The sequence below is a fragment of the Equus asinus genome, chromosome 8, assembly GCF_041296235.1.
Source record: "Equus asinus isolate D_3611 breed Donkey chromosome 8, EquAss-T2T_v2, whole genome shotgun sequence".
NCBI lineage: Eukaryota > Metazoa > Chordata > Mammalia > Perissodactyla > Equidae > Equus > Equus asinus.
Genome location: NC_091797.1, coordinates 92567530 through 92588377, shown reverse-complemented (window position 1 = coordinate 92588377; position 20848 = coordinate 92567530). Strand labels below are relative to the sequence as shown.

Sequence of the window (20848 nt, the reverse complement as noted above, 5' to 3'; positions counted from 1 at the left end):
ATGCTTTTTTCCCCTTCTAATAGAATCCTAAATATTATTCTGATCTTACCATAGATGAGAAATGATTGGCTGAAAGTCAGTGCTGGATTCAAACCCACATCCAGGTGCTCTTCCCACTGCCCTGAGCTCCCATCTCCTTCATCCCAGGCCAGGCTGCTTACTGCAGGGGCCGAGAGGAGTGTCGGTGGCCAATCCCCGGCCCTCCGTTCTATAGGAGTGGTGCCTCTGCCTTTGCCCTCACTCTTCTTGACCCTTGGACTTGAGGTCAAGGAGGACAATCAGGGAAGCTGCCTCAGAGCCTCATTCCCCTCTAAGCCCAGGGGGAGTTGCCTCCTCGCCCCAGCTCGAAGAGGCCAGTGAAGTTGAAAGTGCATGGGGCTTGATCCTTTTAGCCTGTGCTGCTGTAGCTAGGAGGTAGCAGGGTCCCTGATATTTTTCCTTGACCTTAATATTTTTCCCACTATTAGCCTCAGTTTCCCCATTCATAAAAGACATGGTGGTTTTTTAAACTTGGTTTTGGCAGTGGAAGCCTTTCTCTGATAAAAACAGCTAGCACGTGAATTGAGCACTAGCTCTGGGTCATGAGCTACCCCAAACACTTCCTCCCTCACCTCTTGCAGTCTGTGAGTGGTGGGGAATACCTGAGCCATTTTAGCAAAGGCTGGGATCAGGACTTGCACCCAGGCCAGCTGCCTTTGCTTCAGGCTGGTGATCATGGGAGTTGAGGACCAGGGAGAGCAGAAGAAGGGATTCTTGACCAGAACAAAGAGGGAGCCATTCTGATCAGCTCCCATCTTCCTTGTGAGTTCTGCCAAGATCTCTCCTCTCTAGGCTGGCTGTGTCCTGCCACACAGCTGCTTAAACCAACACCCCTATGAAAGTGCCTGGAGCCACATCTCTGAGCACATTCTCAGTCATCTCATGAGCTACACTGCCTATGGCTGTAGCTGTACACTGCACCCTGCAGATCCATTCCCAGTGACATCCCATGAGGCTCCTCCAACTTGTGTGGTTCCATTTCGATTCAGAAAATGGTGATGGGGATTCAGAATTCTGTGGTAGACCTCAGGAATACCTGTGTTGTCACTGGAGCAGGGGATGTGGGGATTCTGCCATCACCTGGTGGCAGCATATCTAATTCTAGTCACACTCCACTGCCCCCACTGCCCACACCCAAATCATAGGATCTGCATTTTAGCCACAGTAAGAAAGTTTTCTTTTCTCTCCTTTTCTATTCTTGCTATTTTACTCACCAAAGGCTCGCCAAACACCAGCTCAGGGGCTAGGTTGGCATGCAGCCTCTGGGAGAACTGCCCGAGTAGATGCACGGACACAGCCTTCCCTTTGACTTTCAGATCCGTCTGCGGTGCCAGAAGGGCATCCCACCTTCTCTGCGGGGCCGTGCTTGGCAGTACCTGTCAGGAGGCAAGGTGAAGCTGCAGCAGAACCCTGGAAAGTTTGACGTGAGTTGCCCTTCCTTCACCCTGCCCTTCCTTCCGCGTCTCTTGGCGTCCTCCCCATGGCAGTGATCCTACATGTGCTCACCTGGACCTCAGCAGTCTGAGTGATGATGTAACCACCCATCAAGTGCCCAACTGCCCATTCCAGCTTTCTGTTAACAACTACTCAGGTTTGCTTTCTTGGACTCAGTGGGCCACCTCCCAGCCCTTGGCCGTCAGGAGGGGATACCCAGACCACTTCCCTGACTGCCTTGGGCCCTGTGCTCTGGGCCTTTGGGGGCCTGCATAGCAGGACCACAGAACCCTTAATGCTTCCTGGTTTCCCATCCTCTCCTCTTTCTCCTCCCTGGGCCAAGCTCGGCCAAGCTCAGCCAGACATGGTTCACTTGTGTTGCTTATGGGGTTGTCGGCACTGGGGATGGCAGAGCCAAACTAGTATCCTTAGGGCTCAGAAGCCAGTCAGTGGCCAGAGAGGATGCCCTCTGCAGCCATGCATTCCCCTCCCCAACCCTAACCACTGTCCCCTGCCCCATGGCTGCCAGGGTGAGAACACCCCTCCACTCGTAGAGCTTCTTGGGTCCCACTTGGGCTGGGCAGCTCCTCCAGCCTGCTCCCTTAGGGAACTGTGGGAGGGAGTTAGCTTCCCTGGGGTTGCCCCAGCTCACCTGCCAGACCCGACCCCACGTGTCAGGGTTTCTCCCAGGACTGGTGACAGGCAGACTGAAACAGAGCTGCCAGCCATCAGCTCTTTGTTGACGTACTTCAGGCTTCAGCAAACATTCCTATCCTACCAAACCTGTTCCCTGAGAAGGGTGGGTGGAACAGGGCAGCCCAGAGTTTCTGCTGTTGACCTGGAGTGGGTAAGAGCTGTTTGCCAGCAGCAGTTGGCCCTGGGGGAGCAGCTCTGAATTGGGGTGATTCGACTGTCCCACAGAGCACCAATACCAGGTCCTACTCAAGTGGCCTCTCAACTCCAGAATCTTCCTCCCAGTGGCTACATCTCTTCCATTTCAGGGGGCTGCATCCTGGGCGGAGGGGGAGGCTCAGGGGTAGGAGCCTCACTCAAGTTCATAGCTTGCCTCTGGCTGCCAGAGCACAGGCATGAAGCCGAGAGCTTGGGTGGTCCAGCTAGCCTCCTGTTAGCAAATGTGAGTGCATCCTATGTGAGGGGCAGAGCATAGAGCTGTATGTGCATTATGTGTATGTTGAGTGGCGCTTCCGGGGAGGAGTTGGCCACCCCTATGTAGTCTTGAAGGTTGCTTGTGGAAAGAGAGAGATTTGCTGAGAAAGGTCTTCAAAATGCTCTGAAGCAAAGTGGGGGCCCCGAGGCAGTCCTGGGGGCTGGAACAGTGGTTTTTGAGCACATCTGGAAGAACTTTGCCTATAGGTGACATGGAGGAAAAGGACAGGGATGAGAAGCTCCCTCTGGCTGCTGTGGGCACATGAGACCAAAGCAGGGGTATGGTGAGGGGGCTGCTAGTGGCAGCATGTACCTGTTCCTGTGCTTCCCCGCAGACCCAAGTGGCCAACCCCAACCTCAGCTGTCAGGACAGATTCTGTAGCCCCTGGTGGCTCCTTCTTCTGCACTGGCTATTTCTTCCTCTTTCTTGGGTAGGCCAGGACCTTCTGTCCCTTTCTTAGCTGGTTTTCTTCCCTGGCTTCACCTCATGATGGCGCCAGCACTTTCAGGATCTCACAGAGGCTGTGGTAGTGGGATCATCTGCCACAGCCCATACCTGCCTTTCATTCCCAGCACACTTTCTCCCCACAGGCCCTTCAGCTACATCTTTTCCTTACTCACCAACCCATGTGTGGTTGAGCACCTTGGGCTGCTGAGGTACCAGGCAAGCACATCCCAGGAACTGACATTTTGGGTTCTGAGGTCCCCTCTTCACAGGAACCCTCAGGAGAACTTGTGGGACCCTCCTCCCCTTTCTGACAAAACAAACCTGCCATGTACTCAGACAGTACCCGGTCCTGGGCCTGACTTATGGGACACACACAGGCTGCCATCTTGAGGGTGTATGGGGTTCTAGAGGTTGCACACCCATCTCTTCAGCTGTGTGCCTGCTCAAGGACCCTTTGTGGGAGCCCCCAGCCCTTCCTTCTACCCTCCAGCCTTCACCACTCTGTCAGGTTTTTCTCTCAGTACTTAACTCTCTCACCCCAGGTTCTTTAGTTCAGTGCTGGGACACCCCCACTGAGGGGGCATGAGAGGGAACGGCACTTGTGTGAAGTCACCCGCTGATCAGGGCCCGGGCCTGGGCCTGCACCCACTTGCTGTGTTTGCTGAGGACCTGCCCTTCCTCTCGGGGGCCTCCCCTGACACTGCCCCAGCCTTGCAGGCAACACATATATAGTCTGCTTCCCTGCTCAGCCCTCTGGGTTTCCTTTTATGGATTTCTTCTCTCTTTTTTAAAGTTGAGACATGACTTTACATAGAGTAAAATGTGCAAACCTTAAGTGTGCAATTTAGTGAATTTTGACAAATAATGCACATCCGTGTAACCAACATGCAAATCAAGATATAGAACATTTCAAATGACCAAGAAATGCTTTTTCTTTGTGTAGTACTTTGTTTTCATAAACAGTACTCATGGTATAAAATGTTCGTGGAAGTTCAAAGAAAAGAGACAATTTCGTTGAAACCCCAGCACCCAGAGATGCCTCTGAGGTTAATGGGTTGACAGATGTCGCATCCTTCCAGACAGCACTCTATGCATATCACACACACCCCTATCTGAGTAGGTGACGCCACTTGCGCAGGGAGATAGAAGAGTTGGGATTGATGGCTCTGAGTCAACCAGGCTTCCAGGCCCAGCTTCACCATTTTTCTAGCCACTGAGGCCTAGGGCAAGTGACTTTTGTTTGACCCTCATCTCTGAACAATGTAATGATAGGACCTGTCTTTTGGGGTTGAGGAGAAGAGTCAGTGAGGCCCATGGGTGGTGCAGAGCAGTGCTAACAGGTGGTAGCTATTGCTTTGACAGTAGCCTTCCTTCTGAAGGATGTGACATAAGGTGTTTGAGTGAGTTCTGAATGAAGTACATAGAAGTTATTTTCAGCCATAGCTATGATGGACACTTGCGCACTTGGGTCCTCCTAGAGCCAGGATCACCCCTTAGGGTTGCCAGGGCCCTCCCCGCCTTGCCTCTTTGCCCAGGCTTTCTGACCTATCCTCAGGAAGGCTCAGTCCATGATGGGATTGGGTAGGCAATGCCCCTGGTAGGGGGCTTGTCCAATACCTGAGACAGTTGTATCCTTCTAGCCATCCTTCACTCCTAAAATATGCCCTTGATCTTGCTTCCAGGAGCTGGACATGTCCCCCGGGGACCCCAAGTGGCTGGATGTGATTGAGCGTGACCTGCACCGACAGTTCCCTTTCCATGAGATGTTTGTGTCCCGGGGGGGCCACGGGTGAGCAGACTGGGTGTGGTAGGCTGGAGGTGGCTCTAGTCCCTGTCCCTCAGGAGGCAGAGGAGGTAAAATGAGTGTGGGGTATCCAGGGGGCCCAGAATCTTGGGGCCCCAAACTCCACTCTTAGACTTTCCCTTCTTTGGTTTGAGTCTGATGTGTCCTCTTAGCATCTCCTCTTACCTCTGGGGCAACTTTCATCATTTACTCCCCCGAGTGTTAGAGCTTGCCCGCCTGGCCCTCTTCTGAAACCAAGTTTTGGTGGGGAGAAAAGGTTAGAGAGAGTTGGATGGGCAGAGGGTATGTAGGAAGGGAGAGATGTGGTGGGCCAGGGGACCAAGACAGACACCTTGGACTAAGCTGTCTTGGCCTAGGGGCCACAGCTGCTGGGTGAGAGGCCCACACTTCCAGCCCTCAATTCAGCCTCACCCTGCACCTGGCATCCTGCCCTGGTCTTGCCCTCTGCTTTCTCTTCGAGCCTCTGCCGTCACCTGTCAAATGGGGGAGCTTCTCCCTGCCTCTGTACTCTGGTCATGTGAGAGACCATGTGCTGCAGTGGGAGACTGACCCCTTGGTGACCACAATCAGGTCACGTCCCCTCTCCAAGGGAGTGCAAATTCTGAGACAGGTCTGGTCTAGTGGGGCACAGGTGAAGGCAGTGGGTGGCAGTCATACCTGTCGTCTCTGCCACACATGGCTTCTCCACAGCCAGCAGGACCTATTCCGAGTGCTGAAGGCCTACACGCTGTACCGACCTGAGGAGGGCTACTGCCAGGCCCAGGCACCCATTGCCGCTGTCCTGCTCATGCACATGCCTGCCGAGGTACCACCAGGCCCTGGGTGGGTGAACAGGTGGGCAGGGAACACCCCGCCGAAAGGCCTCACATCTCTCCTTCTCACAGCAAGCCTTCTGGTGCCTGGTGCAGATCTGTGAGAAGTACCTGCCTGGCTACTACAGTGAGAAACTGGTGAGTGCTTGCCAGGCTTGGGACCTGGCCTGGGACCTGCCCCAGGCTGGACACCCTTTTTGGCCTCTCCAGGCCTTTCTCTCCACATCCACTCCTGACTCTGCTTAAAACCTTCCCAGCCTTCTGTTGCTTTCAGGCTGAAGTCCCCAGGCCTGCCAGGGTCAGGTCTCCCAGGTTCCAGAGTCATCAGTTCCACACTTGCCTCCATCTCTGCCTCCAGCCCTCTGGCCGCTCGGCAGGCTCACAGTTCCTCCAGTGCACCCACTTCCTCCCTGCCTCGGCCTCTGCCCCTTTCCTGTCCTTCCTTCCCCTGATAACTCCTCCTTTCCCTCAGCTTTCAGCCCTTGGGGAACTTTCCTTGACCCTGCCAGGTGGGACCTCTAGCACACGCTCACCCAGCGTTCCTGTTCCTGCCATGTTCTGGGCACTTAGCCCCCCTCCTCCTCTTCCTAGTCTCTTTGCTCCTGTGATTGATGTCTGTCTGCCTCTTTCTACTTCACACTGCATGAGGGGGACCAGTTGTGTCTGGTTTGCTCATCATTGTATCCAAGCACCCAGCACGAGGCTGGCACCCTGCAGGCAATAGCCACCTGAGGAATGAACGAATGTCTGCCTGGTGCTGGGGGCCAGGGCATAGTCCCTACACTGGCTGCTGCAGGTCCAACATCATGGCCCCGTGGCCTTGCTGTCCCCCCAGGAGGCAATCCAGCTGGACGGGGAGATCCTCTTCTCACTGCTGCAGAAGGTGTCGCCTGTGGCCCACAAGCACCTCAGCCGGCAGAAGATTGATCCGCTGCTCTACATGACAGAGTGGTTCATGTGTGCCTTCGCCCGCACCTTGCCCTGGAGCTCTGTGCTGCGTGTCTGGGACATGTTCTTCTGCGAAGGTACCAGGCTGGGCTCGGGGGAGTACCCCTACCCCCAACCCAGCCCAGAGGGGCCTCTATTTCCAGAGAAACTCCCTAAAGGCCCCCTTGCACTCACCACCTGTCTCCCCCCACCCCCCATGCAGGAGTCAAGATCATCTTCCGGGTGGGGCTGGTGCTGTTGAAGCACGCGCTGGGCTCCCCCGAGAAGCTCAAAGCCTGCCAGGGCCAGTACGAGACTATTGAGCGGCTGCGGAGCCTCAGCCCCAAGATCATGCAGGAGGCCTTCCTGGTCCAGGAGGTGCGGCCCATACCTTCCCCTCCCCACTGGGAGGGAGGGGGAGACGTGGGGGCCCTTTGAAGGGGGGCCTGGTAACCCTCTGCCCTCGAGGGTGGGTCCCCCATGCCAGGCCCAGTGCTCAGCAGCCCAGGATGGTGTGGGTAGACCTCATCCTCCTGTCTGAACGAGAAGAGGGGCACAGAGCAGCCTAGGTTTGCAAGGCCTTCTCTGTTCTGAAGCAGTTGGGAACAAGAGGAGCTGCAACTGTCACCCCCTCTCACTCCCTGGTACCACATCCATGGCCTTTATTTTCCCTTTTTTCTTTCTTTGGTGGATTTTTGTCTCTCAGGGGCTGTAATGAGGTGACACATAGTTAGATGAGTGGACTCATGAGTTGTGGGCAGCTTTCTCCTCTGAGGCCGTGGGTCTCAAGTGCCTGGCTCACCTGGCACTCAGTTCTAAGACTTGTGACCACTGCAGGGACCAGACCTCCATCCTTCCTAGGGTCAGCCTTTAGTGACCAGGGCTGGGAGGCACTGAGAGAGAACAGGGGCCCAGCCTGGGAGGCAGAAGGGGAAGGTTCTTCCTGGTGCCCACCTGCATGTCACTGCCCCCACAGGTGGTAGAGTTGCCAGTGACAGAGCGCCAGATTGAGCGTGAGCACCTCATCCAGCTGCGGCGCTGGCAGGAGACCCGGGGTGAGCTGCAGTCCTGCTCCCCACCCAGGCTGCACGGTGCCAAGGCCATCCTGGAGGCGGAACCAGGCCCCCGACCCACTCTGCAACCTTCACCATCCATCCGCCTGCCCCTGGATGCCCCCCTCCCTGGCTCTAAGGGCAAGCCCAAGCCATCCAAGCAGATCCAGAAGGAGCAGAAGGAGCAGCAGAAGCAGGCAAAGGGGTACCTGGACAAGCCCCCGACCCCAAATCAAACCAAGATGGCATCTGCAGCAGGAGATGCATGTCCCCCACAGGATGTGGCTCCGAAGGACCCGGTCCACCAGGACCCAGCCCCCCAGGACTCAGCTCCCCAGGACTCAGCCCACCACCACTCCCGGGAGAGCCTGACGTCCCAAGAGAGTGAGGATACCTACTTGTAACCCCGGCAGCTCAGGCCTCCAGAGCGGGGTCTCGGCACACATACACAGATCATAGACTGACACTCCAGGGCCTGCCCACCCTCTGAGGGCCCGGCCACCTGGCCACTGGGTGGCAGAGAGTCTGGCTGGCCCAGCACAGATTCCGCCTGAGCCTCCTTATTTATTTTCTCCAGAGTGGAGCTTGGGCCAGCCTAGCTGGGGCAGGCAGAAGTGAGGGCCCCTGGGTGGCGCCTCACTCAGCCTCCTCCTCCTGGGGGATGCTCTCCAGGGCTAGGGCGCTTACATGAGGGGAGAGCGGGGTGGAGGTTGGGGTATTTTTTGTGTAAAATAGAAACATGGTTTTGTACAGAAATAAACAGGCTTGTGTAGAGAAGTGGTGTGCAGGTAGGGACTGGGAAGCAGGTGCCATTCCTGGTGTTCAGCATCTCTTCTCCACACCCTACAGAGCCCCTCATCCTGGCCCCAGCCCTGTTCCAGAGCCTCTCTGAGAAGTACCTTGGCGGAGGGCATGCCAAATCTAGGACCAGACCCTGTTCCCGGCCCCTGTTTTCCTTCACCCTATCCCCTCTGCCCCATGTCCACCATCTGTGGTAAATGAGGGTCACCAGGGCTGGAGGCTAGAACTGGGGCCAAGCCTGCTCCCCAGACCTTGATCCCTGCCCATCACTGAGGGGCAGGGGCTCCTTAAGGAGGTCATTTCAGGGTCTTCCTCCTCCAAGCCTGGATGCCACTTTGGACTCCAATAAGGTTCTGAGTGTTCATTCTGGGTCAGGTGCTGGTGCCAGGAGTGGTGTGAGGGGAGACGTCTGGGTCTTTGACAAAAGGCCATCTGCAGTTTACTGGGCACTTAGTATGTGCCAGGCTGGGCTGATGGTGTCACGTACCTGATCAGGTAGGCTCTGTTATTTATCCCCATTTTACAGATGAGGAAACAGAGGAGCTGCGTAGGAAAGATGAAGCTGATCCAGATTTGTGCCCAGAGCCTCTCAGCTACCTCTCCTGATCAGGGTACCAGGTGACCTGACTGCCATTGAGGGCCCAGGCAGGCACTATGGTCACAACCTGATGACTATTGAGGGTGAGGACATGGTGTCCCTGGGAGAGGCCCCCCTTCTGCTGAGGAAGCAGCTTTTCCAGTCAAACAATAGTGGCTGTTCCTGGCAGGCCATCAAGCTGGGCTGGGCCTTGGGGGGAGGGGGCGGGAGAGGGAGGAGTAGAGACTCCCTAGAGCTTTCAGGCATTGCAGGGCCTCGGCCTGGAACATCGTGTCCTGATACAGATGGGGAGACTGAGGCTTGGGGAGTCAAAAACGTCACATGAGCCTATCACGGCAGGCCACCCAGTTCCTGCCTCCTGCCCCTCACCCCTTTGGTTTCCTACCCCATCTGCACGTGCCATCAATGAGATGGACTCAGCCTTTGAGGACACTCCCTTCCCCTGTGTGGCAGCTGCACAGTGTTCCATAGGAACCCACCAAGCCAGAGCGTCCAGAGAGCCGAGGCGCTGCCCCGCGTCTATCCACCTGCAGGGAAGGCTCCCGAGCAAGCGGGCGGCCTGCTCAGGCCTGCTGGATCCTATCAGGCCCGAGGCCTGCTTTAACCTGCTTAGTTCAAAGCCTCAGATCTGAGGCCTGAGGATGTTCGGGCCAGACAAGGGCCGTCCGGATCAGGGTGTCCTTGGACATGAAGCAAGTTCAGATGTGCTCAGGCCAGCTGGGATCTGCTAATGGCTGCAGGCTCTGGGAGGCCTCAGCAGGGCTCAAGTCTCAGGCCTGAGATCTGAGTACCCAGTCAGCCCCAGATGCATGGGCCTGTCCCCCAAAGTCTGTGCCTTGGGCATTCCTGGCCCAAGCACTTAGTCTTGAGGGGCCTCAAGCCTTAGGCCTGGCCACCTTCAGCCCCCTACCCCATAGTATGTTGCTCAGACAGAGGTGGCTGGGGCCCTCCCTATCTCTGTGACCCCGTGGGGAGACTTCTATTCTGGAAGTTGGGTGAGAGAAACAGGTGTGGGGGCCACCAAGGCCAGGCAGGTTTTACCTTGTCAGCCCACTTGCAGGGCTCACAAAGCAGGGAGGGGTATATATCAATACCCTTGCTGGGGGACTGGGACTTTTGTCTCCACCACTCCAGCCAGCTCTGGTGGCCCTGCCCCATGCCGAGCCATGAAAGGAAGGAGGGAGAAAGGCACCAAGACACTGTTGGGAGAGAATCACAGGGTCACCCAGGCTGCACAGCAGACCCCTACCCATCCATGCTCCAGGGGCTTGGGGGCAGCATGCTGGTCCCAGCCGAGTCCCGGCTCGCCTCATGAACCTCCCAAATTTCAGTGACCTCAGTCATAAGACCCATACGGAGGCCAGAGGTCAGAAACGACCCCACACCTCACGCTTGCTTCCAACCCCAACGCGGCAGGCATCCTGCGGAAAAGGCGGAGCCCCGAGAAGGGGCGCGGCATGGGCGTGGCCTGGAGGACTCGTGGGGTCAGCGGGTGATCTCTGAGCAACGCTAAAGGGGCGGAGCCAGAGGGGCGGGGTTCGGCGGGCTGGAAGGAGTCGGGCGAGGCTCAGGCTTTAGAAGAAGGCGTGGCCACCCTGGATAGGCGTGGCAGTCAGGGAGTGGGACGCGGCGCGAAGCTGGGCGGGTCCGCGGCGTAGCGGGCAGCGTGGACGCGGCCGCGCAGCGGCTCCTTTAAGCCTCCGGCACCGCCCCCACCGCCCCGCCCCCGGCGCGGCCTGGGTCTGGTTGGTGGTGGGTTCAGGTCCGCGCCGGCCGCGATGGAGCTGCACATCTTAGAGCACCGGGTGCGGGTGCTGAGCCTCGCCCGTCCCGGTCTCTGGCTCTATACCCACCCGCTCATCAAGCTGCTCTTCCTGCCCCACCGCAGCCGGTGCGCGCCCTGGTTCGGAGGCACAGATGGGGGTGGGCTCCGCTGTCGCTCCGGGATGGGGTCGGGAGATTAGGATCGCCGCGGGGCGAGCGGGAGCGGGCGGGGAGACCCCCGCCCCGGCCGCCATCCGGCCTGGGCCTACCCTCCCTGGGACCGCCGCCTATCCGGCCCCGTGAGGCCCCCTCCCAGGGCCACTTAAGGCGCAAACAGCCTGGGGTGGTCAATGCTTAACTCCGAGTGGTGTTAAATGGAGGCATTCCTTCCTGGTGACTTCCATCGGGTCAGCTTCTTCCAGATGCCTCTAATCTGGTCAGTGGGGTGGGTCTAGGGGGGCCAAGGTCCGACGCCCCCGGCGCTGTTGCCGCAGGTGAGCTTCTCCTCCCTCCCGGAATGGAGGGGCGGGGGTCTCCTGCGGAGGTCGGGAGGGGAAAACACTTCGCGATTCCTGAGGTGGAGCCCATATCCCACTGCCCTGGGGAGAAAATTGAGGCTTGAGGGGGCAGGAAGGCGCCCCGCAAGGGTCTTTCCGGGCAGATAGAGCGAAGTCTACCTGCCCCCTCCGCCCAGCTCGGGCTGAAGATGCCCCCGCTCCCAACCAGGTGCAAGTTCTTCAGCCTGACGGAGACCCCTGAGGATTACACGCTCATGGTGGACGAGGAGGGCTTCAAAGGTGGGGCTGAGCTGGGCAGGGGGAGAAGGGAAAGGATGTCGCCCTCCCCTCTTTTCGGGATTCTCACTAGATTTTAGGATCTAATGTCCCAAGAGCTGGGGCCTTTAAGGCGGACGGATCTGGGTTCGGATTGGACTCCACCACTCACTGGCTGTGTGCCCTTTGGCAAGTCATTTCCCCGCTCTGAGCTATTTGTTTCCTCTTAGGTAAAATGGTATAGTTAAGGTTCTGATCCCATGAGGGCCTGTATGTGAAGGGCACTTAGGAGCCTCAGGCCAGCAGCAAAGCCTCAGTTACGTTTCCGGCCAAGAATCGTGTTCCTGTGGCTCATATACCCCCCTGGCCATTGTTTCTCTCCGGACTTCTCTCCCTCGTGCTGGTCAACCCCCTCCCGGACTGGTCTGGAGCTCCAGGAGTCTGAGGGTTGGGGAAGGAATGCAGGAACAGGCAGCCAGCCCAGGGCAGGGTCCTGGGGGGCCTCCTGGCTGTGGTTGGCTGATTAGCAACCACCCTGGCCCTGGCTTCTGCTCTGGACTGGACGCCAGCCTAATCCCTCCCTGGTCCCTGGAACTGACATCTGGCTCCCACTCCTGCCAGCTTGACCCATCCTCACAGGCCTGGACTCTCAGGCTAGCCAACTGGGGCTAGGCCCATCCCCCACTGCACCGCTTCAGGCCTTAGTTTCCCTATTTGTACTGCAGGCAAGTCTGGATGTGCTAGGAGAGGAAGGCATACGCCAGCCAACCTGATCTGCTGGCGCCCCCTGGTGGTGTCACATGGTATAAAACCTGTTAACCCACAAAACAGTCATGAGGGAGATGAGTACTGTCATCCCATTTTACAGATGAGGAAACTGAGACTCAGAGATGTTAAATCATTTGCCCCAGGCCAACAGCAGATAAATGGCGAAGCTGGGATTTGAACCCAGGTCTGTCTGAATCTGGAGCTTTGATCTTAACTGGGAAGTTGCAATCCCTGGCTGGCCAGCACCTGGAGCATTTCTCAGTCCTTCCATACATGCAGGTCTCAGGAGCAGGACTCGGAGGAGGGAGAGAGCCCTAGTCTCAGACCCGACCTTGCTTTGGGAGAGCCCTCCAAGTCTCAGGGAAACTGAGGGGCAGGGGCCAGCCCTGCGGGCCCTGACCGAGCATGTGCCCCCTACCCACAGAGCTGCCCCCATCTGAGTTCCTGCAAGTGGCTGAGGCCACATGGCTGGTGCTGAATGTGTCATCCCACAGCGGAGCAGCCGTGCAGGCTGCTGGGGTCACCAAGATCGCCCGCTCAGTCATTGCACCACTAGCCAAGCACCATGTGTCCGTGCTGATGCTGTCCACTTACCAGACAGACTTCATCCTGGTGAGTTTCCTGCAGGCGCCAGTGTAGGGTAGGGTGGGCATGGGTGTCTGGGGACCCGTGTGATGTGCCGTCTCCCGGTGGCCCAGGTGCGGGAGCAGGACCTGTCCAAGGTGATCCACACGCTGGCCCAGGAGTTTGACATTTACCGAGAGGTGGGCGGGGAGCCTGTGCCTGTTGCCAGGGCTGATTCCAGCAACGGCTTTCCCCGTGCCCAGCATGGTGAGGGCCGACCTCTGACACCCAAACCTGGGCGGGGGCTCCTCTTCCCTCTGAGGCCCTTCCCTTGTGCGGGTGGGTCTGTGGGCATGGGGAGACCAGCTGACACCGCCTCACAAGATGGGGAGATGGGGCGGGGAAAACTGCAGTGGGTTCTTGTAGAGCATGACCCTGCATTCAGCCCAGGCCCCACCAGGGGGCGCCCCAGCCCACTGTTGCCTTTTCACCTGCCTCTGCCTGGTCCCTCCTTAGCAGGGCCCAGCCCCACAGTGCATCCCATCCAGAGTCCACAGAACCGCTTCTGTGTCCTCACGCTGGACCCTGAAACACTGCCAGCCATCGCCACCACCCTCATCGATGTCCTCTTCTACTCACACAGGTGGGTGTTGTGTGCACTTCATCCCTGTGTCCTCACACCATTATTCCCTCTGCTCTGTCCCACCACCTTCCACCTGTCCCTTGATTCTGCAGCTCTGTGCCCTGTTCTGTCTCGGGGTTCATGGCAGCCTGTGATGCCCATGTGCCCTTCACTGGTGTTCAAGGAAGGTCCTGATACCACAGCCAGAGTCCTCTCTTGTAGTGTGGACAGAGCCGTGCCCTGGTCAGGCCGTCTGGCCCTGGGGTCCTGCACCTTTGGCACAGACAGGGTTCATCATTCTCTTCCATCCATACCTGCACCAAAGGAGATCAGGGCCCTCAGACGGGAGGAAAAGTGACCCAGAGATGGGAGGGTCTGCCCAGGGCCACCTGTGCCAGCTCCTGCCCGGGGCTCTGGAGGCTGACTGGGAGGAGATGGAGTGGGCTGGGTGCCCAGCAGAGCACCTGAGTCTCCTGTTCCTCCCCAGTGCCCCCAAGGAGGCAGCCTCTGGCAGTCCTGGACCCAGTTCCATCACATTTTTTGCCTTCTCCCTCATTGAGGGCTATATCTCCATTGTCATGGATGCTGAGACACAGAAAAAGTATGTGACCCCTGACCCAGGGTGAACCATAGACCCTAAGCCAGCCCCAGGGAGGGAGGAGGTGGAGTGTCAGAATTGGAGGTCACCAGGCCGACATGCCTCAGGGTCTCACAGTGGGGCAGGGAGGGGGTGGGTGGGTGCCCTGCCCACTTCCCACCTACCTCCCCAGGTTCCCCAGTGACCTCCTGCTGACCAGCTCCTCGGGAGAGCTGTGGAGGATGGTGCGCATCGGTGGACAGCCTCTGGGCTTTGGTGAGGGCTGCTTCTTGTGTGTTAGGGGCTTGGGGAGGGCCTGTGGGGCGACCAGGCTGATCCACATGGACCCTTCCTCAACCCTCAGATGAATGTGGGATTGTGGCCCAGATCGCGGGTCCCCTGGCTGCGGCTGACATCTCTGCTTACTACATCAGCACCTTCAACTTTGACCACGCCCTGGTGAGTGCCATGGGCTGATATGGGGGGTCCTGGAGAGATACTGATGCCCAGAAGGGTGGAGGGGACAGGAGGTAGACCCAGCTGAGCCAGGAAGTCGGGGCGGCCCTGACCCCTGCCTCTACCCGCAGGTGCCAGAGGACGGCATCGGGAGCGTCATCGAGGTCCTCCAGCGACGGCAGGAAGGCCTGGGGTCCTGAGGCCTGAGGAAAACAGCAGCCTCCATGCTCTTCCCTTGCCCCCAGGCTTCCAGAGACTTCTCTAAGCTATTTCCTCAAGCTCTGAGATGAGCCCACCCCCCAGCCCCCAATCCTGCCGGGGGATCCCTCCTTCTGCTCTCTGTCTGTAAGTCGCGTGCAGGCACCAGCTCTCACGTGGACACGTGTGTCTGCCCGAACAGGGGAACGTGGTGCTCAGGGCTTCCACCAGGAAGCCCTCAACCCATTACTCCCTGAGTGGCCTCGGCATTTGCACATTCCCTGCTTGAGGCCTGAGCCATCCCCCCCTCAGTGCCCTGGGCCAGCTGCTCCCTGGACAGGGCCCTGATCACCATTCTGCCTCTGGCTGGGTTGCCTTCTCTGGCCAGGTGATTTATGACAGTGCCTCCCATCCTGGGGCCTCCAAGAACAGTATTTTTACATCTCTTTCTCTTCTATTTTTATCAACTTATTAATAAAGGGCTTGTAGTGACCAGGCTGGGCTGTGGTCCTTGAGGGTCGTCTGAGCCTCAGCCGCGGCTGCTCTGCTGCTCCTCGTGGCCTCAGCCTAAGGTTCTGGTCTCTCTCCGTGTAGCTGGCTAAGGGCTGGTCTCACGTCACCTCCCTCACTTTTCACCAAGAGAGTGGTACGTCAACCATCGCCATTTTCCAGATGAGGAACCAGGGCTTCAAGAGCTGAAGTGATTTATCCAAGGTCACATCCAGGGCTGCCTGGCTCTGAGTCTGGGCTTTTTCTTCATTCCTTGCTGCTTCTGGAATAGCCCAGAAGGTTCTGAACATGGGCAGAGACTGCCAGCCTCCCTTGCCACCTTGAGTATGGCTGGCCTGTTGCAAAACACCCTCAAGGAGGACCCCAAAGCGCCTTTCTTCCAGGCTGCTGCCTGCTTTCTTTTGGACCACGTCTGAGTTCTGGCTGTCCCTCACAGGAGTCCCTGTTGGCCAAGAGATCAGTCACTTCTGGGTACGAGGGCTCTCCTGGAGCAGTCGTGAGAAGGGGCCAGCCAGAGTGGGGACCTCGGCTTCCCCTGGCCAGGAGGACAGGACAGGGTCCTAGAGGCTACCTGGAGCCCGCTCTGCCCCTGATGGCTGCCTGCGTGGGCCAGAGCTCAGCACATCTGGGCCCAGGTTTCCTGTCACAGAGGGGCCGCCTCCCTGCTCCGTGAGGCTGGGATTCCACTGTGGCCTGATGGGGCCCTGCAGATGTGCCAGGGAGGTTATCAGGTTCCCTCAGCCCAGACCCACCCGCACTCAAGAAGGGAAGAAGGGTGTGACTTCGGCGTACTTGGAGGTTGTGGCGGCTCCCCAGAAAAGCCAGACCGGGGCCAGGCCTCTGGCAGTGCGCCCACCCTGCCCTTGGGAACCCGAGCAGATCAGAGGAGCAGAGAGCACATCTCAGCCAGGTGAGTGAGCTGTTGGGGACCCTGGGGCCAGCCCCTTCCCCTCAGCCTCAGTTTCCCCATGTGCATTGAGACCTAGGAGGCGGCTCCTTCAGGACCCTCTACTTCTTGGCCCTGGGTAGGGGGTGTTTCTTTGTAGTTCGTCTTTTGGGATTGAGGGGAGTTACTGCTCCTTTCTGTGGAGGGCCCACCATGGACCCTGGCTCCAGGGATGCCCTGGGCTGAGGTGGGGGCTTTAGAACCAGAATTCTTGGGGTTTCCTGACCTGCAGCTAGAGAGCTCCTAGCCCCATGTCCAGCTCTGGGGGTCTGTCTGCTTGTGAGTCACTGCCCGATTTGGATGTTTTAGTCCTCCTGGCTTTTCAAGTCATTGGTCCTCACCTGGTCCCTCAAACCAGGCTCTAACCTGCCATCGGTTAGTTCTTGGGGCTGCCCTCAGTTCTGGCCTGGGTTGGAGGGGCCACAATCACACTCTAGTGGGCTGGTCGGGCTTGGACCCAGGCCTAATGGTCATCATGCCCACACGTGTCTCTTTGCCACATGTGTGCGAGTCTTTGTGGAGAGGTTTTAGCTCCCAGGGTATTAGGGTCCCTGGGGGTCACTGGGCTAGCTCTCGGCCTTCAGCAGGTTACAGATGGGAGATCTGCTCTGGGAGTGCCAAGGAGACCGAGACCCACCTAGGGTCAGGCACAGGGCTTGGGAGGTGCCTGGGGAGCACTCAGCTTAGAAGGGGATGTGACCCTGGACCTCACATGCAGTTGATGCTCTGGGTGCCATCAGACAGATGGGCCTTGGGCTATCCCAGGCTTAGGTGGGGGCTCACAGAACGACCTCCTCGTCCCACCCAGGCCCCCAGGAGTCCCAGGGCAGAGGAACTCAGTCTGGTCAGCCCAGACCTGGGGTTGGGTTCATCTTGGGTCATTCATAACCGAGGTTGGGGGCACTCGCTGGCACACAGCCCATGTCCTTGTCCTCCCAGCCCTAGGATCCCTGGTCCACCTGTCCACATCAGTACAGCCACCCCTGGGTGTGAGGGTCAGGCTGCAGACCACAGCGCCTGAGTGCCCATCCTCATAAAGATGGCAGCCTGTGCTTGGAGAGGGCCCTGCCATGGCCCACCAGGCAGTGGGAACATGCTCCCAGCCCTCCGCCCGCCAGCTCGGATTCTGGCATCTCCTGGGAGGATATGGACCTGGGTGGGTGGGGACAGGAGAGGAGGAAACCTCAGGCGGGGAGCGTCAGCGGCTCATTTCCATCCTTTCTGATCTTCATGCCCATATAGAGAAAGTGACCTCTTAAGTCCTTCTCGAAGACATTTAAGGAGAAATTCAGGGTTTAAAGGCCTCATCCCCACCCCTGCCAGGCAGGGCCGCCTGGTCCCATGTTTGCCAAGTTGCTCCAAAGCTGGCTTCTTGATGCTGTGTAGAGGGGAGAATAAACCCATGCCCTCTCGATGTTCCGCCCGCCCCCAGGATCTCACTAGTGGGAAGGGACCAAGTGGGAGGCAGGACGGGGGAGCCCCATCTGCAGCTGGCTGACTGAGCACAGGGGAGCTGCTTTTCACATCTGTGTGTGGGGAGGAGAGAGAAGGGTGTACACTATTAATTCACGTATTCAACACACACTCCCATTATCCCCCTTTTACACAGGGGAAATGAAGCACAGGGAGGTGAAATGACTTGCCCAAGGTCACACAGCTGGGTGTGGCAGAACCAGAACTCAAAAAGAAAGTTAATAGTGCCCACAGGAGCCTGGGGAAGTTCCCTGAGGGAACTTTAGCTGAACCCTGAGGGACGGGACGATTTTGCAAGATCCCTCGCAATCCTAGCTGTCTGCGTAGGTGGCTGGGTGTCTGCCGCTGGTGGCAGCGAGTGCGTGGGCAGGCACGGGAGGCCTGGCCCTGGCTCCTCCCTGACCCTGGGCTGGGCTGGTGGGTGTGTTGGGTATGGCCATGGTTTGTTTCTCTTTCCCAGGCGGGCCCTGGTGCTGGAGTTTGAGTCAAGGCTGCCTCAAATGGGAGTGCCCAGAGCTGCCATCCCGGGGGGTTGGTCCCAGTGCCAGGTGGATGTGTGTGTGTGTGCAGGACTGCACTCACGGTCAGGGGAGGCCTTCGCGTGCATCTCTACAGACAAGTCTGTTTTGGCCAGAAAGTGTGTGTGCCTGCCTACATGTGTATCTAAGTGTCAGTGTGTCCCAGTGTGCACTTGTGCATCTGTGTTGGTCTGAATGTCTGTGGCTGTATGTGCGTCCGATTACGCTAGTATGAACATGAGCTGTGTGCCTGGCTCCACCTCTGCACATGTCCTGTGTGTGTGACTGGGGTGTGCATCTGTGCCTGTGTGTGTACTGTGCATGAGCCCCTCAGCCCGGGCCCCCTGCCATGACACAGAGACCCAGCCCGGCCCCCCAGCCCCAGAGCCCTCCACAGCCTGGTGCCCCACACTTCCCAGGGCTCTGATTCAACCCACGGTTGTCCTTGCCTGCGTCACTGCCCCCGACTCCCCGCTGATCTCCTTGCCTCGGTGTCCCTCTAGTCTGTCTGCACAAGCACATTTTCCTCAGCATAGCCCTGGCATGTCGCCTCACTCCCCACCTCTGCTGCTCCCCCGTCACCAGCCTTCAGCAGCACCCCCCACCCCTGTCTTTGAGACCTGCTGGCCTGCACTGGCTCTTCTGGCTGCCCTGCCATTCGGTGCCTCGCCCTAGACTTGCTCTTTCCCAAAGCCAGGGGCTTCCCCTCCTGGCAGCTTCCAGGCCCTGTCCTGAGCTGGCTCGCCCTGGCCTTTAAGTTGAAGTCAGTCTTTTCTAAGTCGACAAACAAGAGCCCTTGGACAGGTGCTAACCAGGCAGTAACACAGGAGGGGCCATGGGGTGCCCTCTGACTCCCCTGTCCTTTTACAGCCCCTTGGTTTTCCTGGGGTTGCTGTGGTTTTAAGCTCTGCCCTCTTTTTTATATTGCGGTAACACTGGTTTACAACATTATATAAATTTCAGGTGTACAGCATTATATTTCAGTTTCTGTGTGGATGACATCATGTTCACCACCCAAAGACTAATTACCATCCATCACCACACACATGTGCCTAACCACCCCTTTTGCCCTCCTCCCTCCCCCCTTCCCCTCTGGTAACCACTAATCCAATCTTTGTCTCTATGTGTGTGTTTGTTGTTGTTTTTATTTTCTGTTTATGAGTGAGATTATACTGTATTTGACTTTCTCCCTCTGACTTATTCCACTTATCATAATACCCTCAAGGTCCATCCATGTTGTTGCAAATGGCAAGATTTCAGCCTTTTTTATGGCTGAGTAGTATTCCATTGTGTATATATACCACATCTTTTTTATCCGTTCGTCCCTTGATGGGCACCTAGGTTGCTTCCAAGTTTTGGCTATTGTGAATAATGCCACATTGAACATAGGGGTGCATATATCTTTATGCATTCATGTTTTCACGTTCTTTGGATAAATACAAAGCCGTGGAATAGCTGGATCATATGGTAGTTCTATTCTTAATTGTTTGAGGCATCTCCGTATTGTTTTCCATAGTGGCTTCACCAGTCTGCACTCCCACGAGCAGTGTATGGGAGTTCCCTTTTCTTCACAGCCTCTCCAACATGTTATTTCTTGTTAATATAGCTATTCTGACAGGTGTGAGGTGATATCTCATTGTAGTTTTGACTTGCATTTCTCTGATAATTAGTGATGTTGAACAATCTTTCATGTGCCTGCTGGCCAGCTGTGTATCTTCTTCAGAAAAATCTCTGTTCAGATCTTTTGCCCATTTTTTAATTGAGTTGTTAGTTTTTTTGTTGTTGAGATGTATGAGTTCTTTGTATATTTTGAATATTAACCCCTTATCAGATAGATGGTTTGCAAATATTTTCTCCCAATTGTTAGGTTGTCTTTTTGTTTTGTTGATGGTTTCCTTTGCTGTGCAGAAGCTTTTTAGTTTGATGTAGTCCCATTTGCTTATTTTTTCTATTGTTTCCCTTGCCTGGTCAGACATGGCACTTGAAAATATGCTGCTAAGACCAGTGTTGAAGAGAGTACTGCCTATGTTTTCTTTTTTCTTTCTTTCATGTTTTTTTTGAGGAAGATTAGCCCTAAGCTAACATCTGCTGCCAATCCTCCTCTTTTTTTTTGCTGAGGAAGGCTGGCCCTGAGCTAACATCCGTGCCCATCTTCCTCCACTTTGTATGTGGGACGCCTACCACAGCATGGCTTGCCAAGCGGTGCCATGTCCGTGCCCGGGATCTCAACCAGCGAACCCCAGGCCACCGAAGCGGCACGTGCGCTCTTAACCACTGTGCCACTGGGCCAGCCCCCCACCTATGTTTTCTTGTAGAAGTTTTACGGTTTCAGATCTTACATTCAAGTCTTTAGTCCATTTTGAGTTAATTTTTGTGTATAGTGTAAGATAATGGTCTACTTTCATTCTTTTGCATGTGGCTGTCCAGTTTTCCCAACACCATATATTGAAGAGACTTTCCTTTCTCCATTGTATGTTGTTGGCTCCCTTGTTGAAATCAGCTGTCCATAAATGTGTGAGTTTATTTCTGGGCTCTCGATTCTGTTCCATTGATCTGTGTGTCTGTTTTTGTGCCAGTACCATGCTGTTTTGGTTACT

General features: G+C 56.7%; 2 protein-coding genes and 1 long non-coding RNA gene across 7 annotated transcripts in view; 2 read left to right on the top strand and 1 right to left on the bottom strand.

Moving 5' to 3' along the window:
- Positions 1-8494, top strand: part of TBC1D10A (TBC1 domain family member 10A) — a 30187-nt gene extending 21693 nt beyond the window's left edge. The window contains exons 3-9 of the mRNA XM_014834884.3: positions 1356-1463; positions 4771-4877; positions 5583-5697; positions 5777-5842; positions 6540-6729; positions 6855-7009; positions 7608-8494. Of these exons, the coding sequence (XP_014690370.3) occupies positions 1356-1463; positions 4771-4877; positions 5583-5697; positions 5777-5842; positions 6540-6729; positions 6855-7009; positions 7608-8087 (1221 nt within the window). The 3' untranslated portion in view covers positions 8088-8494. The remainder of the gene's footprint in view (positions 1-1355; positions 1464-4770; positions 4878-5582; positions 5698-5776; positions 5843-6539; positions 6730-6854; positions 7010-7607) is intronic.
- Positions 8495-10687: 2193 nt separating this feature from the next.
- CASTOR1 (cytosolic arginine sensor for mTORC1 subunit 1) lies at positions 10688-15300 on the top strand. Of its 4 annotated transcripts, none has more exons than XM_014834899.3 (9): positions 10688-10973; positions 11573-11643; positions 12812-12999; positions 13086-13218; positions 13468-13594; positions 14061-14174; positions 14344-14426; positions 14515-14609; positions 14738-15300. In XM_014834899.3, the coding sequence occupies exons 1-9, from the start codon at positions 10861-10863 to the stop codon at positions 14804-14806; spliced, it is 993 nt and encodes a 330-aa protein (XP_014690385.1). In that variant the 5' UTR covers positions 10688-10860; the 3' UTR covers positions 14807-15300. The 4 variants fall into 4 exon arrangements, with proteins under 4 accessions (XP_014690385.1, XP_014690392.1, XP_044631511.1 ...); XM_014834906.3 differs by having other exon boundaries at positions 10699-10973; positions 13471-13594; XM_044775576.2 differs by lacking the exon at positions 14061-14174 and having other exon boundaries at positions 10699-10973; positions 13471-13594.
- LOC106827192 (uncharacterized) overlaps positions 15269-20848 on the bottom strand; it is a 20814-nt gene continuing 15234 nt past the window's right edge. The window contains exon 5 of one of the 2 annotated variants that reach the window (XR_011505435.1): positions 15269-15756. This is a non-coding gene — a long non-coding RNA (uncharacterized lncRNA). The remainder of the gene's footprint in view (positions 15757-20848) is intronic. The other variant, XR_006531431.2, reaches the window with a different exon arrangement.

Coding starts and splice junctions, on each gene's coding strand:
- CASTOR1 (XM_014834899.3), top strand. CDS start 10,861: ATGGAGCTGCACATCTTAGAGCACCGGGTGCGGGTGCTGAGCCTCGCC. Junction 10,974..11,572: donor TTCCTGCCCCACCGCAGCCG/GTGCGCGCCCTG, acceptor GCTCCCAACCAG/GTGCAAGTTCTTCAGCCTGA. Junction 11,644..12,811: donor GGACGAGGAGGGCTTCAAAG/GTGGGGCTGAGC, acceptor CCCTACCCACAG/AGCTGCCCCCATCTGAGTTC.